Source organism: Macaca nemestrina, chromosome 7, assembly GCF_043159975.1.
Source record: "Macaca nemestrina isolate mMacNem1 chromosome 7, mMacNem.hap1, whole genome shotgun sequence".
In the NCBI taxonomy this organism is placed as follows: domain Eukaryota; kingdom Metazoa; phylum Chordata; class Mammalia; order Primates; family Cercopithecidae; genus Macaca; species Macaca nemestrina.
The window spans coordinates 97,039,184-97,058,684 of NC_092131.1; the positions used below are offsets into that span (position 1 = coordinate 97,039,184).

The following is a 19,501-nucleotide window of genomic DNA, read 5'->3' on the forward strand; positions in this document are numbered from 1 at the left end:
GAGTAGCTGGGATTACAGGCGCATGCCACCATGCCCGGCTAATTTTTGTATTTTTAGTAGAAAACGGGGTTTCACCATGCTGGTCAGACTGGTCCCGAACTCCTGACCTTGTGATTCACCTGGCTCAGCCTCCCAAAATGCTGGGATTACAGGTGTGAGCCACTGCGCCCAGCCTGTTTCTGATTTTTTAAATGCTGAATACATAATATATATTGTTTGACAATTGTAGTTTAATTGTTTTCCCTGTTTAATATGCATATCTATTTCTATGCAAAGTTATCCACTTAAAGTTTTATATTTATAATAACCTTTTATTTATTTATTTATTTTGAGATGGAGTCTCACTCTGTCACCCAGGCTGGAGTGCAGTGGCGCGATCTCTGCTCACTGCAACCTCCGCTGCCCGAGTTCACGCCATTCTCCTGCATCAGCCTCCCGAGTAGCTGGGACTACAGGTGCCCGTCCCCACGCCCAGCTAATTTTTTGTATTTTTTAGTGGAGATGGCGTTTCACCGTGTTAGCCAGGATGGTCTTGATCTCCTAACCTCGTGATCCACCCACCTTGGCCTCTCAAAGTGTTGGGATTACAGGTATGAGCCACTGCACCCATCTTACAACCTTATTGTTAATTCAATCTTTTTTTTTTTTTTACCCCTAAAACCTGTATCAAGTTTTTGGCCTACCTTTTACTTACATTTGTGTAGGATACTTTCGTTCATCCATTTGTGTATTACTGCGTTTTAGGTGTCTCAAAGAAGCAGCAGTTAGATTTTACTCTTTGAATCCATGTAAGAGGTTTTTCCACTTAATAGAAAAGTTGAACTGATTTAACATCTACCACCATGTGTGATTCACCCAGCTTTCTACTTGCCATCAGGAGACTCCTACAGTCATTCTTTCTCTCTTAGCCTGTCTGTCCTAATCAAATACCTATACTGTCTACTGCATGGGGCTCAGGATCTATCCAGCATGTTAAACGTATTCTTGCCTAGTTTCTAGGACCAATAGGAAATTTGCGTTATTTTGTCTTCATTTATTTATTTCAATGGACACATTGGATCAGGAGTAGACAATGAGAAGAGTTGAAAGTTTCCGTTCAACGTGACCATTTTCGCCCCGTATTGGGACTCAAGTTTTGTCTTTATCAAATTATTTCCCAGGTGATACATCCCTCTCTCCTTTTCACCCATGTACACTGCCCCTCTACCCTATGGCAGCAACTTGACTCACATGGAATTTCCCGACCAAATCTGTGCCCTGGAAAACCAAATCTTGGCAACAGATTACTTTTACTTTTTTTTAAAGCTTAATTATAAATCAATATTATTTTAATGGCCAAAAATTTCTGTATTAACCTAAAATAACCTAGGATTGTTCAAGTCCATTTCAATGCACAAACCCATCACAGGTGAAACTTGGGCAATTGAGTTAATTGAAAATGCAAATGGAGATATACGTGGCATTTATTTGGTACAAGCCATTATAGAAAATTTGTCCCATAAAACTAATTAAGTGAAGCTGTTATTGGTGCAGCCAGCTATCAGGTGGGCATGGATTCACAGAGAATGCTGGGAATTTAGAAGGGCAGCATAAAGACCCATGCTTCTGATTATACAGTCATGTGTGACATTGGCCTGGCTCATACAAAAGGACTCACATTTGATTCAAAACACAGGTCTTCAGCCAGGCATGGTGGCTCACGCCTGTAATCTCAGCACTTTGGGAGGCTGAGGTGGGCAGAACACCTGAGGTCAGTAGTTTGAGACCAGCCGGGCCAACATGGTGAAACCCTGTCTCTACCAAAAATACAAAAATTAGCCGGGCGTGGTGGTGGGCACCTGTAATCCCAGCTACTCAGGAGGCTGAGTCAGGAGAATTGCTTGAGCCTGGGAGGTGGAGGCTGCAGCGAGCCAAGATGGAGCCACTGTACTCCATCCCGGGTAACAGAGAAAGACTCCATCTCAAAACAACAACAACAACAACAAAATTGCAGGTATTCATCAAGCTGCAGACGACTTCTTATTTATTATTAGGAAATACCAATATATGCATGCTTTTCCCATTTTACAGATTGCCATGAAAGCTGATTTTCAGTCTCCTAAAATGGGTCCATTGGGTAATTTTGAGAGGGTAAATGTGTGATTCAATAAAAACGAATGGCCTAGAGGAGAAGAATTGAAGAATCCAGCCTGATTTTCAGGACAGAATTAAGATCACTTAATTGAGGATAAAAATATTAAATAAGTCTTTTGAATCAGTGAATTATCAGAAGATAGTGTCTACCGCCTGACATGTTTTTAGATTCTAAGGTGTGCTTAGTGTTCTCTAATGCACACTTACTATGTTACTGTTTAGAAGATTAGAGAAGCAATGTGAAAATGAGTAAATATTAGAAGTCTTCAGATTATAACACATTCCAATCTCAATTTTCTACTGTTTTGCCCATGAATATTTTATTAAAACATATTATATATCCATATAAATAACTATTTTTTCTGAAAAAGATTGAAGACAAATGAAATATATGGAAGGATAGCCCATTGGCCTGTATTCTTTCAATTATGATAAACATCTAAGCATATATCTATATATATATAAGCCTTGAACAATTCACCATCAATAATGAATATATTTATATGGATTTTAAATGAGCCAGTAGTCAGTTAGCACATTCACCCTGATTAAAAAGATATAATGAATTTAGAACAGGCTCTTTATTTACCAGGCTTAAATGCACTTAGCACATTACCATTTTGAGTGAGATTAAAAATTGAAGTATATTCTATACTTTATACTTAGACATTTAAAAATATAGTTTGTATTTTCTCTAAAAGTATAAATCACGTTATGGTTTATGACCTGATTAGAGATAATGAATTCTCAAAAAATTTATTCACATTCGTCTTCAAGAAACACAATTTCTGTTTTTAAACCTAAAATAAGGTATTATTAATTATGGCTCCATAGCCTATAAAGATCAGAGTGAAACACCAACAAATCAATTTTTATGATTCTCTCTCATGTTAAAAAACAAAACAAAACAGAGAAACAAGTCCTTGTCCTAAGAAGCACACAATATGAAATCTAAGGGTGTTCTTTGATGCTTAATTCTGAGAGTTTCAACCAAGTCTTCTGGGAAGAGTCTTCTCTCTCACTAATTTGCTTCATACTAGAGCCAAAACTTTCTTCCTAGTCAACTGCTCCAATATCTCTACCTCCAGGTCAAAACTCTTCAGTGACTCCCTGCTAAAATAGTAACTGAGACCTCCCTCAACCTTTCCTGGACTGCCCTCAGTGTGTCCCACTTCCCCTCCATGCCCACCCTGAGCTCCTGGAAGCTGGGTCCCTCCTCGTTCCCTGACATGGCCTTTCCCCTAAACCTCTGCTTCCCTCATTCTCTCCCTGGACCCTCTGTTTGGAATGACCTTTATTCTTCACCCACCATACACTATCAACATGCCACTCATCCCTGATCCAGCTCAAACTCCCTGCTTCCTAAGTCTTCCTGAACTTAAACCCATCCCTCCTACTTCCCACTGCCCTTTCTCATTCCCGTGGAACTTATATGTTTATTTGGGTCTTATGTGTTTATTGCACAGATGCCTTCCTGCAGCATATGCAACTCTTCAAGTCTGCGTCCCTCCTGCCACCCACCAACCCTGACCCTGACGGCACATAGCACAGTGGTTACACAAAATGGCCTCTTGATTCTTGCTTTGGGGATGATATATACTTAATAGTTACTCACTGTGGCAATATAACAAACTCTTAGGAGCTCAGGCTTTAGTATGATACCACCTAAATTCAAATCCTGTCTCCATTACTTACTAGCTACAGGATCCTTTCGGTGCTTCAGTATCCGTATTTGTAAATGGGCATAGTATAAAGCCTGCCTCATCCAGTCCTCAGAGAACTGATGATTCAGCACATGCTAAGTGCATGGCACAGAACTTGCTAGTTCACTATTCTATTGTAAGCATCACTCAAGAGAGATTAAAGAAAAAAAAAACTAGATCTAAATAAGTAGGTTAAAACACATCCTCTAAATCACAAGTTAGAATTATTTGAAAATAGAATGATTCATGAAACAACTTACAGCTTATACTTTGCAAGTTAAATTGAGGGTTACGGCAATTTTAAGATCATATTTATAACTAATATTAGACAGAGAATCAATTCATTTGGAGAGGGAATGTAGCAGGTGGATCACTGAATTTCAGGAAGAGCCCACACAGATGCACTAGAAGATGTGATCACTTCCCCAAATTATCAGTCAGGAATTGGAGATGAATCTGGATGGAAACAGAGTGAACAGCAGCAACCGAAGCACCTTATTGAGTGTACCATGCCAGGGACCCCCGAAGTCCTTGAGAGGAGTGGACCAGGCTGTGCTGCTTTACAAGGTGGAGACCTTGCAGATCAGGGGTTATTCCTGGAAGTACCCAGCACTCTTATATTAGAAACAAACACATCATGTGGAACAAATCAAGCACTTCCTGGCCTGAAACGCTTTGTGGCTTTCCATCCCTCACTATGAAAAAGTCAAAGTACTTCAATCTTTTTCACTTTCACATCCGCCAGGGTCCTCTCCAGCTCCACCCTACCCCTGTGTCCTTTCCTGTTCGCCACCAGGCACACTTGATCAATCTATACTGGCTGCCCGGCCATCGCTGGAATTTGACAGTCAAGGTCCTGCCTCACAGCCCTTGAACTTGAGAATTTCCTGCCTGGGAGGGATTTCTCAGATATCCATAAGGCTCTCTCCCTTACCTCCTTAAGTTCTCACTCAAATGCCCCCTTTTTCATGAGGCCCTCCCTGGCTAGCAGCTGGAAAAAAGTGCTCTTCCCCACACATATTCCCGGCAATCCTCTCCCTCTTTACTTTTCACCATCTAACATTCTGTACATTGCTTTTGTTTTGTTTATGCATTGTTTCCTGCTATTTTAATAAAAGCTCCAAGTGAGAAGGGAGCCTCCCTCTGGTCATTATTAGAGCTCTATCACCTAAAGCACTGCCTGGCACAAAGTGGACACTTGATGAACATCTGTGGAACAAATGAATGAACAACAGATCATAAGGAAGCTTATGACCAATCTGAAAAAAGTCCCAATGGAGGACTCCTTGCATTTAAGCCAGGTCGTTCATGAGACATTCTACCTTGTATTTTGAAAGATATGTTTTGAAAAATGCATTAGTTTAGGTCAGCGGTTCTTGACTGGAAGTGATCTCTACACCCTCAGAATATCTGGCAACATCTACATACATATTTGGCTGTCACAGCAGGAATGTGGGCAGGCGTTACTGTTATCTAGTGTGTGGAGGTCAGGGAGACAGCTGGACACACTACAATGCACAGGGCAGCTCCATATAACAAAGAGTGTCCTGGCTCAAAGTATCAATAGTGCCAAGATTGAGAAACTCTGATTAAGCTGGAGGTAATTTCTTAGATCTTCTGGGGAAGGAAGGAGAGACGGAAGGAGAGAGAAGGAGGAAGGAAAGGAGGACAGGGGAAGGAGGAAGGAGGAAGGGAGGAGAGGAAGGAGAGAAAAAGGAAGAACCACTAACCTAAGCTAATGCTTTTTACAAACCAGATCCTTCAAAATACAAGGTAGAATGTTTTGTGAAAGCCTACTTTAAATGCAAGCCACCACACACCTTGACTTTCTTTAGGTTGGCTACAAGGGGGGAAGAGAAGAAAGACAGAAGCGGGGAAGGGTTTGGGGAAAGGAAGGCAGGCAGGCAAGCTAAGTCATGTTGGTACTATAGAAAGACCAAACACACAAAACTTTTATGTACAAAACAGAGGGCAGTTTAAAAAAAAAAAAAGAAAAAGAAAAAAAAAAAGGTCATGTTCACCAAGCAAGGAATAAAAAAAGTGAGATGAGAAAACTGTCAAGGAGAGTCTTTGCTTCTAGTCCCCCAGACCTCTCTAAAGTGTCCCCCACATTCTGGTTACATGTATTCTCACGGGAATAACTGACAAAGTTGTAATAAAAAAGCAGGGGAAATCCCAAATTGCCATCTCCTCTCTGAGAGCTGCTCGACTGGTGCCGATGGCTCAGAGCATGTGGCAGGAGCCAGCCGTACCAGGGAGCAGATGCTCCAGACAGGCTCTCTGAGTAACATCAGGGATATGAGAACTCGGGGAGAAATTAACCAAGCCCGCAAACACAAAAGAAAAGATATTAAGAAGTACAGCATTCCTCCCTCTGCAAACATCATGCAAGTTAGGCTAATCTCATGGTTAAATTACAGAGTGCTCCATCCACAAAAATCCACAGAGAGCTTGGGAAAAATAAGTCTTTGGGAAGAATAGAGTCTCATTGGCTGATAAAGTCATAATAAGCCTAAAACAAATTGTGTTAATGGTTGGATGAAAAACTGGAATTCTTGCTTCTCAAAGAGTACATTTGGTACACATGTTGCTGTCTAATTAAGAGATGAATTCACTCTCCCGTTCCCCACCGCACCCCCCCCCACCCCATGTAAAGGCATTCTTTGGTGCTTTCTCTTCTGAATTTTGTATTTTTCCCTTCACTGACCCTGGTGCATTATCTTTTAGTTGGACTGCCAAAACACTTTTCCTTCTCCAAGAAAGGCTCTCTGCTTTCTTCCACAGAGCTTTTTTTAATTTTGAAACCGAAAGCAAACATGACTACTAAAAAGACAAATAGAACTTTGGGGAAAATGGTCTTTAGAAGAACTGAGAACAAATGTGCAGTTACCAACAATTAATCTTTGAAGAAATGTACAGTCAGAAGGTATAAAGAAATACATGTGTGTTTTTCATTAATAAATAGAAATTCAGTCATTGATCTATATTTCTTATAACCAAAGACAAATTCCTACCTTAAGATGGAAAGAATGAAAATGAATTGAAAAACTAGTCAAAATGTTTTGGTTGGTTAAATCAATATTGGACTGAAACAGAAAAAAATCATATCCCTGTATATCTGAAACTACTGAAAATATCAGATAAGAATGAGGAATAAAACAGTCGTTTCCTGCTATAGTTAGGAGGATTTTTTCCCCCAGGTTGACAAAGATAAAGCAACTCTAGACCATAGAAATTCATCAACTATAAAATGACTCACAAATTGTTTATTAATAAAGGAAACTTACGGACAGCAAGGGAATGGCAACTTTTCCAAGAAAATCTGGGGGTTTATCTCCATCTTCATCAAACACTGTCACTTCCAAAACATCATGGATATCTTTAATGGGACTGTAACAAAAATACCATGTATTATACACAAAAACACACAAGTGAAGTCTGTTCCATGAAGATCTGGAAACACTGTTTCACTAATTAAGTCTGTATGTCCTTAGAGTATAAAACTACCATTTAATTAAATTCCAAAAATTAAATCAAACTGACTGTATTCCCAAACCTTCCATCATAGAAGATTCAGACATCCATATGAAAAAAAGAAGTCAACTTTTTTACTATGACATTTTTTCAAACAGTATACCTGTACTCAAGGGTAGGACTTTCAAAGAAACTAAAGAAAGGATAGGGAGAAAGCATTAGCAGTGTCCAACCAAAGTGATTTTTAAAAAGCTTCCAAATGAAAGTAGTTAACATTTTTTAAAACTAAGAATTACCTTTAAAATAAAACGGTGATGAAAAATCACTATTTGCTGAAATGCATAGAAAGCCTCTGTTGTTGAAACACAAAATACTACAAATATTTTTAAACTTTTTTTTTTTTAATATTTACCAGAAGCCAGATACCAGGGATAATGAAAAATGGAGCCATGGTGATTGGCAATGAGTTAGGGAAATAAGAGACTCTTACACCGGGCCATTGGCAAAGGTGTAGCAGAGTTAATCCACTTTTCATAGAGCCTTGGGAACTTTCTACTAATAGCATTAATTCCACTCAAAATGAACTTTATTTTTTCACTTATAAGCACAGGACAGAGCACTGATTTAGCTTCATGGGGGCAGTATATCACCATTTCACCCAAATTCAACAGGGGCCTCCCCTCAATGTTCAGGTGCCTTGAAATCTAAAGCAAACTAAGATCTTAAATATATCCAGCCTCCTAAATGCCTGGGTTTGATAGTGCGGGCAGAGAATCACTGTGGGATGGGTCACTCATATAAACTGGAATATAAGGAACCTTTGGGAGTCTCTAAGGAGTCACAGAAAATCTGCATTTTCCTAAAGATTTTGGCAGAATACAAGGCTCTGGCATTAACATGATTTTAGAATACATAAGATCCTTGAATTTAAGGCAGGTCTCCATTTCCTTAACCCAAGAATGAATTAATCTAGAAATATGGAAGCTTCCATTTACTCATAGATTAATTTCATCACTAAAAGATCTACTTTAGAAATGCCTCCTATAACAGTCCCTTGCAGTTCCAAACGGTCTCTTCTATTATTAACACCACACACTATAAAATGAAAGGATAAAATGTTTTCAAAAGAAAAAACAATAAAATTTACTCTTTGCCCATAAAAATGGACAGAAAATTCCACTCAAGAGCCCCAGACTACCTTCCAAGCATAGCAGAAATAATTTCAGAGGTTAAAGCACTTACAATGTAAAAACTTTGTTCCATTCAGGGTTGAGGTTTTTGTAGACGGTATGCGTCTGAAGTCGGTCATTGCCTAACTCCAGCAAGCAAAATGGGTCACTCTTCCCTGGAAAGGTAACATACACATTGGTCAAAGACAACTGAATCTCAGAAGGGACCAGGGCAAGGTGAACAAGAGTCAGATAAGTTGTGCTTGCTGCAAGAAGGAACAAAAGACTCCTTTTCCAACGAGTCATGGAGGCCCTGTGTGGGAATCCAGGAGACAGGCAGAGGCTACAAGTGTTGTACCTTTAGCATACTTAACGGGTTAGAACACACCACCTGATATGGTCTGGTTGTGTCCCCACCAGAATCTCATCTTGAATTGTAGCTCCCATAATTCCCATGTGCTGTGGGAGGGACCTGGTGGGAGGTAATTGAATCATGGGGGCGGTTTCCCCCATACTGTTCTCGTGGTAGTAAGTAAGTCTCACGAGATCTGATGGTTTTAGAAGTGGTTCTTCTTTCACTTGGTTCTCATTCCCTTTTGCCCGCTGCCATGTAAGACATGATTTCGCTTTCTGCCATGATTGTGAGGCCTCCCCAGCCGTGTGGAACTGTGAGTCCATTAAACCACTTTTTCTTTATAACTTACCCAGCCTCAGGTATACCTTTATCAGCAACGTGAAAACAGACAAAGATCAGGCCTTGAAAGCCAGTGGCCACACACATTTCACAGGAGTGGGAATCCGTTTGGCATGAGAGCCCATTTCTTTGTTGTTAAAATGAAGTTCATCTCTGTTTCCTTCCGAAATTCTAAGTCAATCTGTATAATTACAATTCTATAACTGGAAACCTATAACTTACAGGCTTCTACATGGCTATAAGAGGAAGTGAGAAAAAGTGTAAAACTGGTTCTTCAGGAGTTAAGCTCTGCTCCTAAGCAAATGGCCACAAACACTCATGATCCTGTATACTCAGTACATTATGAGAAGACATGAGTTACATTTTTGGTGTCATAAAACAAACAAACAAAAAAGTATAACTCAATAAAGGTCAGAGTTTTTAACTTAACAAAAAAACTAAGCTCATCTTTCACTTCTCACCTCTTCTCTTTCCACTCTATCTCCCATATTTGCACACCAAAAAAGGTAAGAAATTTCCAAATCCAAAGTTAGACCTACAGTGTTACGAAGCAAAAAACTCACTTCCCTTTTGTTGTGTTTGGCGGAAGGATGTGGAATTGGAACTGTCAGAGAAAGAATGAATGGCTCCATAATGTTCATAGGACATTAATGCATTGCCGGCCTCTGCAGCACACTGGCACTTTACAAAGCAGCGCTTGCTAAATTAATTGGGGGCACAAGGACAGATGCTGTTCCAACAAATGGCCAAGGAGTCCCAGACCAGGGCCTAAGCCAGAGAGTGCTCAGGCCTCTTGACCTGCTGGCCTACCATTCAGGTCACTGAACCTCCATCTAATTCGCTTAATAACCAGGCGCTCTGAGGTACAGCACATCAATAGAGATACTGATACGTGCAGGAGCCTGCATGAAGATTATTGCTTAAAAAGGGAGGAGGAGAAGAGCAGACACATGGGTGATGATTTGTATTAAACAGGAGATTCCGCTCAACTGACTAGTGGCCTGGACACTTTAGATCCCTGGCCAAAGCTTTTAAGTCAATGCTACTATTTCAATTACTAGCAGACAATGATCAAGCCAGACATAAAGGAATGAGTGTGGGTTTTCGACTGTAAACAATGGAAATGGTCCCTGTCTACATGTAGCAGAAAAGAAATTTATAAAATAATATCAAAAAGCATTCAGAATTCCTACAAAGTTTGGAGAATCAGGCTAAAAAATATCACTATAAACCAAAGAATACTTCAGCACAAGAAACTCAGCCCACATCTCACACCCAGGAAAAGTCGGTTTTGGCCTCTTGTTCCCCTAGAATACTGCCGCCACAATTCACTTCCAATATGAATTCTCTACTCCTGCTTCTTTGCCTCACTTAAGGCCAATGCAAGGGCCTCCGGAGCCTGTCTTTCATAGCCAAGTACCCAGACCTGAAAGGCCAGAATCACAAAGGGAATACTGCATTTGTAGCCTCTGTGAATGAAAGTGGGCTTTGACCTCTTCTTCAACATAGACAATGGGAAATGATTCAAACACGGAAGGGGTTTCAGATGCTGGGGAGTTAAAATCAAACTAACATAAAAATTCATCTGCACCCACAAAAAGTCTTGTTTATTGAAAGACAGTTTACTCTGGCCATGTGGTTTGCAGGGGAAGAGGCTGGAGTTAGCAGGGAAAAAACCTACCAATATAGAACAACACCATTTCCCCTTCAGCAATTGTGAACAAGAAGATACCACGTACTTTTGGCTTAATGCTCAGGTATACCATGCTTGATTTCTCAACCCAGGCTGAAACAGCTACTTAACCGTTTGTCAGACTATTAGTAGGTGTCAGCGCTGCTCCTCTGGAGACACCAGCATGACACGCCATCAGCAGTTGCTCCAGGGAAACCGTCTGACACTTTTAATGAAAACCCTGGGGTTACTCCACAGCAGGGCAGAGATGCTGCCTGGTCCTGTTGAGGCACAGGTGGGCTCGTTCTGTGGCTCCCGCTCTCTCAAGCAAGCACGCTCTTAGCTGTCCCAGCTAATGAGGAACAGACTTTCCTTCAGAAACCAGGAACTTCAGTTATGTGTCTCCAAGGGACACATTGTACCAACTCTCTGAAGATAATTCAGTCAAAGCTCATTAAAATGCTGCATTTATTAATATTACAGAATAAACAGAGAGAAGCAAGAAGAAACAAAGACATTAAAATGTTTACAGAGTAATTTACACACACTTTAAGGATTGATTTCTCTTAAAAAGTTTCAGATGCATGGGGACTTTGAGTAAAATTTAAATAACAAATACTCTTATTTGAGATAACAAGTATCTTTCATGATAAAGGAATGTCCAAATGCTCACCAATGGTACTGAGAGAAAAGGACAAGGCAGAGTGACATACATGCATTTGAGGCTGTACTTTTCCTCTTTGTATCACGCATTTCACAGGAAAAACATCTAGAAGACCTCCTCTGTGTCCAGATGCCACATCACCTTGACACATTTATGCCACCGACAATTCAGTTTCAAATTGAGGTTTAGCACTTTGCACTCAATAGCCTTTGCTATTTTCCAACATTGCTTTAAAATTTATTTGCATTTCTTGAATGGCAAGTAAGGAAGGTTCACTTAAACAGCTTTACCTTTGTATTAATTACAGAAGTTGAATGACAAATAATAAATGTGTTGCAATAGTCATATCATTCATTTGATAACCTTTTTTTTTTTTTTTTTTTTTTTTAATGGAGTCTCTCTCTGTTGCCTAGGCTAGAGTGAAGTGGTGTGATTTGGTTCACTGCAGTCTCTGCTTCCTAGGTTCCAGCAGTTCTCCCTCCTCAGCCTCCTGGGTAGCTGGGATTATAGGCATGCGCCACCACGCCCAGCTAATTTTTGTCTTTTTAGTGGAGACAGGGTTTCACCATGTTGGCCAGGCTGGTCTCAAACTCCTGACCTCAGGTGATCCACCCGCCTCAGCCTCCCAAAGTGCTAGAATTACAGGCATTAGCCACCATGCCCAGCCCATTTGATAACCATTTATTAAGCATATAGCTTAATAAATGTTCCTAGCACTAAACTGACCCTGACATACAATGATCACCTAAGCTATTACCTGCAAGGGACTCTCATAACGGTCTCTGCTATTCTGAAAATGCTGCCTTTTCCAAGAAAACTTTCCTCACTCTCATCCCACAGCAGACTGAGTTGTTTCCATTTCAGATCTCCAATTGTGTATTGCCCTTACTTCTCTTATATCCCACATTTGTAAATTTCCACTCCACAGTCAAGATGTGTATTCACTTAAGGGTCCTGATGCAGGCACACCCAATATATGAATGCTCTTACCATCCTCCAAGAAGAGTGCCATGGCCTAGTGACAGAGGGCAGCGGTGAAATGCAGATGAGAATATGAAAGTTCAGAGAAATGTAATTCGGTTCAGAAAAGTTCAGAAAGATTTCTTAGTGGGGGTGATTCTTAATCGAGGTTTACAAGGGTAGTGTTTGATAAGCAGAAATGGATAAGTCCTTCTTGTGGAGATGGGACAGGTCAAAGCATTAAATTTATTAGGAAGATATATATCTCATATATATATATATATATCTTCCTAATAAAAAATGAGATACATATGTATCTCATATATATGATATATATGTAAGTCTCATATGTCTCATATATATGAGATATATATGTATCTCATATATATGAGATATATATGTATCAATCATAGCTCATGGTACTGTAACTTCGAATTCCTGGGATCAAGCAATCCTCCTACCTCAGCTTCTACGACTAGCTAGGACTACAAGGACATGCCACCACTGTTGGTTAATTTAATTTTTTTTTTCTTTTTTTGGTAGATACCAGGTTTCATCATGTTGACCAGTCTGGTCTGGAACCCCTGGGCTCAAGCAATCCTCCCTCCTTGTCCTCTTAAAGTGTTGAAATTACGGGTGCGAGTCACTGTGCTTGGCCCTAAATGTTTTCTTCTTCTAACTCCACTTCCCCGCCACTTCTCAAGCCCCCCAACAATATCATCATTCACTGATCTTGTCTAACATCTTCCCATTTTCACTCTCCCCTCAAAACCTTTGCTCCTCACAGCTGCCAGAATAAACCTTTGTAAGTTTATATCAGATCATATCATTCCCTTAATAGTTTTCCAAATTTGTTCACCTGGCCCCAAAGTTCCTAGGTTACCCAGTCCCGCCTAAGACATGAACATCCTCTCCCCTGAGAGGTCCCTTTTGCTTTCTGTCTTCTAGTCCTGCTTGCTTTCTTCCAGACCTCTGAAAAAGCTGGGCAGGCCCTGGAACATTGCTGTTTTCTCATTTTCAAGTGCCTTTCCTTCATCTCTGCAGTGCCACCTGTTTCTCATGTCTCTATTTGACATCTCTGCTAGAACATCACTTCCTGCAGAATCTCCAGTCAGGCATCCCCTCCATAAGAATTAACACCATGTTCTTGACCTTAGCAGTATAATTGAAATTAGACAGCCACTGGTTAAATCAGTCACTTCATATGAGGTCAGGGACCAATTCCTCTTTTCTACCATGTCACCAGGAAAAATCATAAGGTATCACACAGAATAGAAAAGGCATATTTGCTAAATAAATGTGAATGTTACTAAGAACCCACCCATTACTATAGAAGCAATTCCTGTTAATTCATGGAATGTCACAAATGAGCTGAATTCGTTCACCCTCATGGTGCCATTAAGTTATAAACCACTAAGTCATCCATATATTCCCGAACTTTGCATTGACTACAGTCCATTTCTTTGGCAGGTCGTTGAAGCAGACGGCCTGCCAGAGACAGATTTATGTAGTTTTTAATGTGTTTTTCAAAAGTTGGTCTTGATTTGGGCTTAGCTATCCATGAGGATCTCACGAAAATTAAAAACATTCAATCACGACTACTGAGCTTTCTAGAAATTGCAATTATAGTCATCGCTTTGAAAACAGGGCATCTTTAAGAGATGAGGTATTGCTATGGATACAGCTTCAAGAGACAGACAATTAAATGAAAGCATAATATGGGCAAGTGGTTTAAAACTCAGTGAACAATAACTGTGAGACTATTCCTCTTCTGACACAAGCAGTCTTATGTTTCAAAACAAAAACAGCAATATAAAAAATCTTGTAGTCACTATTATAGTTTACAGAAACAACTCAAAAGTCAGTATTATAGTACACAACAGAAGTATTTTTACTCTATAATGTGGGGTCTAAGTGCCCTATTTTGGTCAACAGTTTAACAACAACAACACAAAGATGAACACACCAAGCTATTTTATATTAATGAAACTATCATCCAGATTATCAAAATGTAAAATTCAAGCACTAAAGTAGTTCAGTATGAGAATTCCTCTACCATGAAGCATATTTTTGTCTTCTTTTTAAGCACTCAATAGAAATAGAAACAAAAAGAAACATCTTAGAGTAGTAACTAGATTTCTAAAAGTGGCTGAAGAGATAAAAGTAGTTATCAGCTTATACGTCTAACATGATCAAAAATTAGGGAAATTATAAACAATAAGTGAACAAAACAACCTATACAATTCTTCATGTATCAAATATACTCTAATAAAATCATTTAATAAAGAATGGGAAAAAAAATTACTAAGCACAAAATATGTATCAGGCATGTTCATTTAGGATTTGATTTAACCCTTAAAATACCCATGAGGACATAGAGGCTTAGGGGGAGCCTAAGGCCAGTATGTGGGAGAACTGAGATTAACACATGGGTCTCTGCTTCTGTATGGCTTCTATGTCATTATACACAGGGATTAAAATGAGAGGCAGCTACCACACAAACAAAAGGCAAAAACATAGGCACTAATTTTTATCTTCAATGAATACATCATTGAACTGGACACTGATTTAGTTAAGGCTGAATCCAGGGCCCACGGAAAAGGCTCATGCACTTACCCAAGGAATGGAATGTTTTACCACAGTTACAGCTCAGATCTGTGTGGGGGACAGACCAAGAGCTCCTCCTAATGGCATAGCCAAGGAACCAGTGAACTGGAAATGCAACCCCCGATTTTGAAGAAGGTCTCCATCTATTTCAAAGGTACACACTACCTTCTACACCTGATGTCCTGCAGTACAGGAGCGAAGGCACAGTGCAGACTGAGTCTTCTCTTAGGGATCACAAGCTCTCTAAGGGTGTGTCTGTTAACCAAGTGTGGTGCTCGATGAATATCCGTTGTCAGTTACCAGAACTGCCCCCAAGCTGACTTTCCTGAAGTTGAGAAATATTTAAAAAGTGCTAGAGGAAGCTATATTGGGTTCCCTGGAAAGAAACAGGGGTTCTGGAATTAAATGTATCTTTATTCTCCTGTATCAGGCAATTGTTATGGTCCCTAACATTCCTATTTATCAAATAAGGATACTTTATAATAACCTGGATTTCTTGTCTGGAAACATATGTTTATTTCTCCTCTGATAGATATTTTGAGATTATGCTAATTTGGGAGTTATTTCATTTATTAACAGTGGAAAGAGAAAAGGGTCCGACTGACACCTTTATTACCAAGATACCAAGAGGATCCAGATATATTTGGAAACTTTTCATGATTGATGGCTGGTTTTGTGTTTTTGTTTTAATGGCAAAGAGTGCCAAAAAGTCTCAAGGGTGAAATAAAAATACCCAGGAGAATTCTGGAAGGCAAGCAACTCCAAATTGTGAGTCAAGATGATATTTCCAGTTTTGTCCCTCCATTGTCTCCGGATAATTCCCTAGCTTCTCATCATAATATATAGATTATTAGAATAATGGAAACATGAAAAATGAAGATGAGTGATATGGTTTGGATCTATGTCCCTACCCAAATCTCAGATCCAGATGTTATCCCCAGTGGTGGAGGTGGGGCCCAGCAGGAAGTGATTAGATTATGGGGGTGAATCCTGCATGAATGGTTTAGCACTATTCTCTTGGTGCTGTCTCCCGATAGAGTTCTCATGAGATCTGGTTATTGAAAAGTGTGTAGCATCCCCTACCCCACTGGTCCTGCCCCTGCCATGTAAGACTCCTGCTTCACCGCTCCTGCTTTGCCTTCCGTCAAGAGTAAAAGCTCCCTGAGGACTCCCAAGAAGCAGAAGTCGTCATGCTTCTTGTACGGCCTGCAGAACTGTGAGCCAATTAAACCTCTTGTTTTATAAATAATCCAGTCACAGGAATTTCTTTATAGCCACATGCAAACAGATTAAACAATGGGATTGTGCCATAAAAAGAGAGGATATTGAAGCCTATACTGCATTTTCTGTTGTGCTGTTATGTCACTTCATATCCTCCCACACTGAGCTATGCGTGGAGGGCTGCTCTGATTGCTTTGTTGCTACTCTTGGCATGGTGAGTTAAAGAAAACTCCCTGAAGTTTCTAGTTCCCCTATTATGCCAGGATTCTGAGTGGGTAGGGGGCATCCTAGGAGGAACAGGGTAAGGGCCATGAGTATGAAGCAGAGGGAGACTGAAGAATGGCCTCTTGCCTTTGGAACATCCTTTATGGGGAAGGAGGTCTCTTACAAGAATTATTTTAGAGAATAAAACTAATAAAGAGAAAGCTTAAGTAACAGGAAGGTACCTGTATGAACTACATTTTGATTTTAAGAATGTTACGGAAGAATCATTGATTTGGTGTGGAATACTTGACATACGCATCATGCCAATGGTGGCCATGATGTTTCAATTCCTAGTGCTGAATTAACCCTAACACATTACAATCCTGGCAGCTTCTCAGCAGCATCCTATCAATTATAATAAGGCTATCCTGAATAATCTGCACACATGTGCTGAGCATACCAAGACAGTTTCCTACTCTTCATTGGCTGATCTCTCTCAATGGGTAAGATTGCTGTTGTCATGTATACTGAAAGGTGATACAGTCTGGACTGAAAAACATTTCAGTTCTCTAACAATTTTCCCATTAGCCCATTGTTTACTATATTACCTTTTTACAGTTTATGAGATTAAGTTTGTATTTTCTTACAACAGTATTAATTTATGATCAGATGTGCCCCTGGGCAGCATATACCATGACTTTCTGTCTGGGCCTCTACTGTAGATATGAAACCTGTTATACTGTCCATTTCTCAGCATTGTCCAGAATAAAATGTTTCTCTTTCTCAGTTAATCATTCGAATGTGAGTTATTTTCTTCTTAAAATACCTGCGTTTTAAGACTAGCAGTAGCTTCGTGAAGTATGTTGGTCTCGTCAAACATTACACACAGCTATTCACCTTGAGCCTCCAAGTACAATTTATCATTTGTTTCATGAATCAAGGCTGTGGCCTAGTTTACCACAAAAGTAATGACATCAGGCTGCATCACCTATCACTTAAAAATGTTAGGTTATGCTGGGCACAAGGAATTTGTGAAGCAAATTCTTTAAAAAATATTTGACAGGCTTTTCTACTAGAATAACTGCTTATGGCTATCCATGTCTAACACTGGCATAGACCTGAGAAAAAATAGCTTTTACCAATTTTAGAGATAGGCTCCAAAGAAGATAGATTACTTAAGATTCTTTGAATAAAGTCTTCCCTCATACACAAATGTCAGAAACGCTAAAAAATGCCAAGATAAATATATATTTAAATTTATTAACAGATAGCTTCAATCACAACAAAATAGCATATTTATTAAAAAGGCACAATTTAAAAACAATAAATATATCTTTTTATACATTAGAGAATTAAAGCCTTTGCCAACTGTAAATATCATAATACGGCTAATATACACAGATTTAGGCTTATTCATATATTTTAACACATTTGAAAATGTATACACTATTTTCCTTTACAGATAAAACAACTTTATGAGAAATAAATTCACCTTAGTATATGTATTTTATTCTAATGTTATAAAATACTAACATAGTAATGAGTATTCAATTTTTCCAAAGTTGAATTTCTTGTTATGCCTATATAATCATAACATCAATAGAAATATCCTTCTAATTTGATCCCAGTGGCTTGAATGACCTATATTTTCTTTTTCTAATGGTTATTCGAAAAGAGGTGGAGGGCTTTAAAATTAGGAAACTACTGAGCATAGAGTTTACCGTATGCATTCATTCGCTCCTCCAGGACATGCAATCCCTTTGCTCCCAGAACGGTAACTATAACCTCTGCATGGACTACTGCCAAGACTAATCCCTATAGACTTTTGCTTTATCAGGATTCCTGAACTTTAGGTGAAACTAAACTGAAGCATCAATTATTGTGGTTACTTCATGTTGTTTTTAGAAACATGCAATTACCACAAAATAAAAACATATGATAAAAGAAAAGCTGAAAGAACGAAAGGTTCCCTTTTGCACCGTGTCTAAAATGACCATCATTCTTTAGAGAATGTCCCTGGTTATCTGGAGTAAATGCATTTTTTTCAATTTGTGGGTGAATGCTTTACTCCCCTAGCAACTGCAATAAATGAACGCTGATTTATAAAGTAAGGTGACTGGAAAATGAAGGGTATAGAGTAGGAATGGTTACGAATAGTTACTTAATTTCTTAAATGTTCCTGGCACTGACAAAAATGGGTGGTTTCTCTGATCCTGATCCAATGACACTGCTGAGGTCTGTTTTATTTTTTATGTACTATTCAAAGTAACAATAATGATAACAGCAATAACTCCTGATCCCCACTATAGGCCACGATCGCTAACCTCTTAGAGGTATTCATTGCTACCTCACTGTAATCTGAATCCACTTATTTTTTCACACAGAAAAGTTAAATTACAACTATCTGGAATAAGTCCACTTTGTAGCCCTAAAGCAGTGCCTTGGTTGGAACACTCTGGGGGATTCACACAGGAGCCTGACAATGTATAAACATAGACTGTGAAATTCAGTTCTAAAACAAAAACCATTACGGTCTAAACACATGTTTAGCCAATGACAAATCACTTTTCCTCAATTCACAATAGCAATAATTTTCTCATAAATACAGAAATAGTAAAACACCAGGGCATTTAGTCAAACCACACAGCATTATTTCATTTCTAACTACAGTTATTGTTATTGGAATTTGTTGGTACTTACCTTCATCTAGCCCAAAACTATCTACTGAATACCTTGAATGTAAAACAACAAAACGAAAACATTTCTCCCAAAATTATTCTTCCATAGAAAGGGTCTTTATAAAGACTCTTTCTTCAGGTATCCTCTCCTATTCACTTTATTTTAATAGTTAAAATACTCTTTGGAGATGATACACTGGCCTGAAACAATCTTTATATAAACTAGTTTTGGGGGTTTTATATGGAGGTTACTTGATAAGACAGGTTAAATAAATTAAGTTTTTCAAAAGTGTTTCCATTAGCCAGGTGTGGTGGCAGGTAT

The 19,501-nt window shown here is 39.1% G+C and overlaps 1 protein-coding gene across 3 annotated transcripts in view; it reads right to left on the minus strand.

The window, feature by feature from the left end:
* Positions 1–19,501, minus strand: part of LOC105479363 (multiple C2 and transmembrane domain containing 2) — a 262,013-nt gene that overhangs the window by 100,567 nt on the left and 141,945 nt on the right. For all 3 annotated transcript variants that reach the window (XM_011737316.3, XM_071100616.1, XM_011737317.3), the window contains 2 exons: positions 8,553–8,655; positions 7,124–7,226 (listed from right to left, as the gene is read on the minus strand). In XM_011737316.3, coding sequence (XP_011735618.2) covers positions 7,124–7,226; positions 8,553–8,655 — 206 coding nt within the window. The remainder of the gene's footprint in view (positions 1–7,123; positions 7,227–8,552; positions 8,656–19,501) is intronic.